This window comes from Neolamprologus multifasciatus, chromosome 12, assembly GCF_963576455.1.
Source record: "Neolamprologus multifasciatus chromosome 12, fNeoMul1.2, whole genome shotgun sequence".
Classification (NCBI taxonomy): Eukaryota; Metazoa; Chordata; class Actinopteri; order Cichliformes; family Cichlidae; genus Neolamprologus; species Neolamprologus multifasciatus.
In genome coordinates, this window is record NC_140450.1 from 27,119,490 (window position 1) to 27,126,632 (window position 7,143).

The window sequence follows — 7,143 nt, forward strand, 5'->3', positions numbered from 1 at the left end:
GCTCTGAAACCTTGTGCAAGCAAACACAAAAGTACATTAACATCCATTCAACACAGATACGTTGAGACTATACAATACAATTATGAAGGTACACTGGTTATTGACATAAATGAGGTAAATGTAATGAATTAATATTGAGTGAAAATTAATTCTCCAGTGTGAACCAACATGACACTCGGCAGTATCCACACACAGTCCTCATAATGTAGGTATCTTACATTAACCAACACTATAGGACTTGTGTCTAACACCCTCACTATCAACATCCAAACAACTCGGCTGTGTTCTTGTTGCAATAATAACACCACCAGAAAATTAGTCACCTGCTCATCAACTTCAAAGGAGGACGATGCCATGGGCACAGCAGCTTGAGAACGGTCAGGGTGCTCTGAAACCTTGTGCAAGCAAACACAAAAGTACATTAACATCCATTCAACACAGATACGTTGAGACTATACAATACAATTATGAAGGTACACTGGTTATTGACATAAATGAGGTAAATGTAATGAAGTAATATTGAGTGAAAATTAATTCTCCAGTGTGAACCAACATGACTCTCGGCAGTATCCACACACAGTCCTCATAATAATGTACCTGAAAGCTTCATACACTGCAGGGTCTCTGTTACACACAGACTTGAGAGCCCATCTTTCAATAGACTTACGCATCCAAAACACACACAGTCCTCATAATGTAGGTATCTTACATTAACCAACACTATAGGACTTGTGTCTAACACCCTCACTATCAACATCCAAACAACTCGGCTGTGTTCTTGTTGCAATAATAACAACACCAGAAAATTAGTCACCTGCTCATCAACTTCAAAGGAGGACGATGCCATGGGCACAGCAGCTTGAGGACGGCCAGGGTGCTCTGAAACCTTGTGCAAGCAAACACAAAAGTACATTAACATCCATTCAACACAGATACGTTGAGACTATACAGTACAGTTATGAAGGTACACTGGTTATTGACATAAATGAGGTAAATGTAATGAATTAATATTGAGTGAAAATTAATTCTCCAGTGTGAACCAACATGACACTCGGCAGTATCCACACACAGTCCTCATAATGTAGGTATCTTACATTAACCAACACTATAGGACTTGTGTCTAACACCCTCACTATCAACATCCAAACAACTCGGCTGTGTTCTTGTTGCAATAATAACACCACCAGAAAATTAGTCACCTGCTCATCAACTTCAAAGGAGGACGATGCCATGGGCACAGCAGCTTGAGAACGGTCAGGGTGCTCTGAAACCTTGTGCAAGCAAACACAAAAGTACATTAACATCCATTCAACACAGATACGTTGAGACTATACAATACAATTATGAAGGTACACTGGTTATTGACATAAATGAGGTAAATGTAATGAAGTAATATTGAGTGAAAATTAATTCTCCAGTGTGAACCAACATGACTCTCGGCAGTATCCACACACAGTCCTCATAATAATGTACCTGAAAGCTTCATACACTGCAGGGTCTCTGTTACACACAGACTTGAGAGCCCATCTTTCAATAGACTTATGCATCCAAAACACACACAGTCCTCATAATGTAGGTATCTTACATTAACCAACACTATAGGACTTGTGTCTAACACCCTCACTATCAACATCCACACAACTCGGCTGTGTTCTTGTTGCAATAATAACAACACCAGAAAATTAGTCACCTGCTCATCAACTTCAAAGGAGGACGATGCCATGGGCACAGCAGCTTGAGGACGGCCAGGGTGCTCTGAAACCTTGTGCAAGCAAACACAAAAGTACATTAACATCCATTCAACACAGATACGTTGAGACTATACAGTACAGTTATGAAGGTACACTGGTTATTGACATAAATGAGGTAAATGTAATGAATTAATATTGAGTGAAAATTAATTCTCCAGTGTGAACCAACATGACACTCGGCAGTATCCACACACAGTCCTCATAATGTAGGTATCTTACATTAACCAACACTATAGGACTTGTGTCTAACACCCTCACTATCAACATCCAAACAACTCGGCTGTGTTCTTGTTGCAATAATAACACCACCAGAAAATTAGTCACCTGCTCATCAACTTCAAAGGAGGACGATGCCATGGGCACAGCAGCTTGAGAACGGTCAGGGTGCTCTGAAACCTTGTGCAAGCAAACACAAAAGTACATTAACATCCATTCAACACAGATACGTTGAGACTATACAATACAATTATGAAGGTACACTGGTTATTGACATAAATGAGGTATATGTAATGAAGTAATATTGAGTGAAAATTAATTCTCCAGTGTGAACCAACATGACTCTCGGCAGTATCCACACACAGTCCTCATAATAATGTACCTGAAAGCTTCATACACTGCAGGGTCTCTGTTACACACAGACTTGAGAGCCCATCTTTCAATAGACTTATGCATCCAAAACACACACAGTCCTCATAATGTAGGTATCTTACATTAACCAACACTATAGGACTTGTGTCTAACACCCTCACTATCAACATCCACACAACTCGGCTGTGTTCTTGTTGCAATAATAACAACACCAGAAAATTAGTCACCTGCTCATCAACTTCAAAGGAGGACGATGCCATGGGCACAGCAGCTTGAGAACGGTCAGGGTGCTCTGAAACCTTGTGCAAGCAAACACAAAAGTACATTAACATCCATTCAACACAGATACGTTGAGACTATACAATACAATTATGAAGGTACACTGGTTATTGACATAAATGAGGTAAATGTAATGAATTAATATTGAGTGAAAATTAATTCTCCAGTGTGAACCAACATGACACTCGGCAGTATCCACACACAGTCCTCATAATGTAGGTATCTTACATTAACCAACACTATAGGACTTGTGTCTAACACCCTCACTATCAACATCCACAAAACTCGGCTGTGTTCTTGTTGCAATAATAACAACACCAGAAAATTAGTCACCTGCTCATCAACTTCAAAGGAGGACGATGCCATGGGCACAGCAGCTTGAGGACGGTCAGGGTGCTCTGAAACCTTGTGCAAGCAAACACAAAAGTACATTAACATCCATTCAACACAGATACGTTGAGACTATACAATACAATTATGAAGGTACACTGGTTATTGACATAAATGAGGTAAATGTAATGAAGTAATATTGAGTGAAAATTAATTCTCCAGTGTGAACCAACATGACTCTCGGCAGTATCCACACACAGTCCTCATAATAATGTACCTGAAAGCTTCATACACTGCAGGGTCTCTGTTACACACAGACTTGAGAGCCCATCTTTCAATAGACTTACGCATCCAAAACACACACAGTCCTCATAATGTAGGTATCTTACATTAACCAACACTATAGGACTTGTGTCTAACACCCTCACTATCAACATCCACACAACTCGGCTGTGTTCTTGTTGCAATAATAACAACACCAGAAAATTAGTCACCTGCTCATCAACTTCAAAGGAGGACGATGCCATGGGCACAGCAGCTTGAGGACGGCCAGGGTGCTCTGAAACCTTGTGCAAGCAAACACAAAAGTACATTAACATCCATTCAACACAGATACGTTGAGACTATACAATACAATTATGAAGGTACACTGGTTATTGACATAAATGAGGTAAATGTAATGAAGTAATATTGAGTGAAAATTAATTCTCCAGTGTGAACCAACATGACTCTCGGCAGTATCCACACACAGTCCTCATAATAATGTACCTGAAAGCTTCATACACTGCAGGGTCTCTGTTACACACAGACTTGAGAGCCCATCTTTCAATAGACTTACGCATCCAAAACACACACAGTCCTCATAATGTAGGTATCTTACATTAACCAACACTATAGGACTTGTGTCTAACACCCTCACTATCAACATCCACACAACTCGGCTGTGTTCTTGTTGCAATAATAACAACACCAGAAAATTAGTCACCTGCTCATCAACTTCAAAGGAGGACGATGCCATGGGCACAGCAGCTTGAGGACGGCCAGGGTGCTCTGAAACCTTGTGCAAGCAAACACAAAAGTACATTAACATCCATTCAACACAGATACGTTGAGACTATACAATACAGTTATGAAGGTACACTGGTTATTGACATAAATGAGGTAAATGTAATGAATTAATATTGAGTGAAAATTAATTCTCCAGTGTGAACCAACATGACACTCGGCAGTATCCACACACAGTCCTCATAATGTAGGTATCTTACATTAACCAACACTATAGGACTTGTGTCTAACACCCTCACTATCAACATCCAAACAACTCGGCTGTGTTCTTGTTGCAATAATAACAACACCAGAAAATTAGTCACCTGCTCATCAACTTCAAAGGAGGACGATGCCATGGGCACAGCAGCTTGAGAACGGTCAGGGTGCTCCGAAACCTTGTGCAAGCAAACACAAAAGTACATTAACATCCATTCAACACAGATAAGTTGAGACTATACAATACTACACTACACTACGGTAAATGTAAATATAATATGTACCTTTACTCTCCATGGCCAGTCAGAGTCACCGTAGTTGTATGTTATTGCTTCCCCCGGCTTGATGTCTTTTATGGCAAATAAACAGAGATGAGGCTTTCCATTTACTGTGATTGTCCTCATTTTGCTGTTTGGGCTCACGTGATCGTCATTCACCAGTCTGCCCAAGGAGCCATCCTCTCTGGCTGCATCAATGCTGAGATAACAAAAAATGTAACACACAAAATTACACAAGGTTTATAAAAAGGCTGAACAATTTGATTACATTTTTAATTATATGGATTTGTAACAAGCTAGCAGTTTGTCTTAATGTGGTCGACACAACTTTTGCAAAAAGTAGGCTGAAAAATGAATTATTTTAATTTACATACCACAATTGTTGTCCATTGTACCTGAATTCAAAAAGAAAAACCTTTAAGGCGTCATGGTACAATCTTGTTCTGTTTTCATATTCCTTCTTGGTTACAACGTCTCCGCGATATTCCAGAAGGAAGTCTCCTTTGTTATAGTTGCACCTACTAAACACTCCTCGACCTTACAAAGAAAATAGAAAATGTCAACATGGGTCTACTACAATGATTAAACTTATGACTGTGCCAAAAATCCTCAACAAGTATCCTAGTACCTCACCTTTTACTGAATTTATGAATTTCACTTCAAATCCATCTTTGTTCTGCCCCAAAGATGAAAATTTTACTGCTTCATCTTTTGGTTTAATTTTTGCTCTCGGGGGCCTCATTGCAATACACTGTCTCAGAAAAAGAAAAAAAAATAGTACAATTTATTTAATATTTCAGGAAAATAGTTGATAATGAAAACTGATCTTTCACAGGAGGTGTCTTTAACCCTCTGGAGTCAATGGTATAATCGGCTGTTTTTGACTACTTTTGATTTAATTGTTTTATCGGCTCATGTTCATTTATCCACCACAATAGGAAATGAGATTGTTGGGTTTTTCTCTGTATCTATGAAGCGCCTTGAGGCGACTTTTGTTGTGATTTGGCGCTATATAAATAAAATTGAATTGAGAGGCAATAATGTATCTATGTTTTGTTTTTTAAGAAAATACCGTTTTTATATTTTCCTGCACTAAACTTGACGACAGTTTTCAGGAAAAAGCGTAAATTGTGTATCATAACTCTGGTTTTACTTGGCCTATCAACACATTTTTAAAAACTGTTATATACGCATGTTGCTGATACACCGTAAATTGGTCATATAATCTGCACTCCAGAGAGTTAAATGTTAGCTACCTCGGTTATCTGAAATGTCTCATTAATAGCGTGTCACCTATATTTCAGCGTTGCTTAAAATCTGGAGACAGTGGGATGGATGAATAAATAATAACATCTCAGTAATTTCAAATGTTACAGTTTAACTAAAAAGGTGTGTGTTAGACTAGGTATTTAACCTTGACTAATTAAATACACAACTGCGTGTCATCAAAAAAGCTAGCTTTAGCATGAGAATTACATTGAAATACAAAACTCAATCAAGGAATATACACCAAAGAAAAATCTCAACAAAACTAAATCTGACCAGTTGCTGGGCTACAAAGCTGGCAAAATTCGAAAGTTTAAAGTTTAAAGTTACCTGTTGGCTTCTCCACACCAGCGTCGGTGTCGGTACTCCTCAACTCGAAGTCACGAAGTGAGGGGGAGGGGTGAAAAACAGCTCATTGGCTAAAAAGTGGTCAGGTGATGAGAGTTCTGACTTTTTTATGGAATTTCAGTGAAACATTTACAGTGACGAAGGACTGAGTTTTATTGCATTTGTTTGTTTATAGGAAATTCCTCTTTTAAAAAGTATTTAGTTATTTATTTGAGGCAAAGGTACACTACAAGGGAATACATGTTTCATCACACACCACCAGCCGAGGTCCACCACTGAAGCAATGGTTTTACACTTGCATCTGCATATGTTAAACAAATCTGAGATTCAACCAACAACATAGTGTGACATATTTTAGATCCTTATGTTAAACCAGCATGTATCAAGATGTGGCTTTCTTCTGAAAAATGTATTTAATTATTATATTTTTGTTCTGATCTTTTGTTTGAAGATACAGAAGGTGCATCCTGAAACCAATGAATTTATCACTAGCAATTATGGACAGTTTGAGAAACCAAACATTGTTTTGTTTAGCAGTACAGAATAAATGAGATCATATGATATGACTAAAAAAATCTGAAACTAATAAATCCTATGGAAATTATACAGTGTAAAATTGGCTCTGTTTACAATATAGAACAAGCAGAACAAAACCTTAAAGAAACATGCCATTTTCCTGCATTAGTTATTAGTTATAACAACAAACTTGACAGATTAAATGCAAAACATGTATGTTAGGTTGAATAGATATGATAATTTGATAGTAGTTATTGAGTGAGTAGTTGTTTGGCTGTGTGTTATAGACAGGGGTGCACATAACTGGTACGCAGGTACGAATGCGTGACAAAAATTAGGAATGCGTAGTGACACTTTGCGTACTTGACTGTCTCATTTAATCTTACATGTGTTGCTTGTCACCAGCTAAATGTCCAAAAAAACAACAGACATTAAGCAGCTTCTTTGGTGTGCCACCACTAGCTAAGAAACACCAACCAGAGCCAGAGAAAAGACTTTTTTCAGAAAAGTGGCTCCAAGATGTG

The 7,143-nt window shown here is 38.3% G+C and overlaps 1 protein-coding gene across 2 annotated transcripts; it reads right to left on the bottom strand.

Moving 5' to 3' along the window:
* Window positions 1-2,603: 2,603 nt before the first annotated feature.
* On the bottom strand, window positions 2,604-6,512 carry LOC146507165 (N-lysine methyltransferase KMT5A-B-like). 2 transcript variants are annotated; one of them, XM_085180616.1, is made up of 5 exons: window positions 5,123-5,231; window positions 4,864-5,026; window positions 4,496-4,688; window positions 4,319-4,390; window positions 3,703-4,005 (listed from the first exon to the last, which is right to left on the bottom strand). In XM_085180616.1, the coding sequence occupies exons 1-5, from the start codon at window positions 5,229-5,231 to the stop codon at window positions 3,703-3,705; spliced, it is 840 nt and encodes a 279-aa protein (XP_085036742.1). The 2 variants fall into 2 exon arrangements, 1 of the variants encoding a protein (XP_085036742.1); XR_014877237.1 differs by lacking the exons at window positions 3,703-4,005; window positions 4,319-4,390 and adding an exon at window positions 2,604-2,638 and having other exon boundaries at window positions 5,123-6,512.
* Window positions 6,513-7,143: the final 631 nt, after the last annotated feature.

Excerpts from the sequence above, each read along its gene's own strand:
- LOC146507165 (XM_085180616.1), bottom strand. The coding sequence starts at position 5,231 with ATGAGGCCCCCGAGAGCAAAAATTAAACCAAAAGATGAAGCAGTAAAA. Across the intron at positions 5,027-5,122 it reads ATTCATAAATTCAGTAAAAG|GTCGAGGAGTGTTTAGTAGG; the intron begins GTGAGGTACTAG and ends TTTCTTTGTAAG. Across the intron at positions 4,391-4,495 it reads ACTGGCCATGGAGAGTAAAG|GTTTCGGAGCACCCTGACCG; the intron begins GTACATATTATA and ends TGCTTGCACAAG.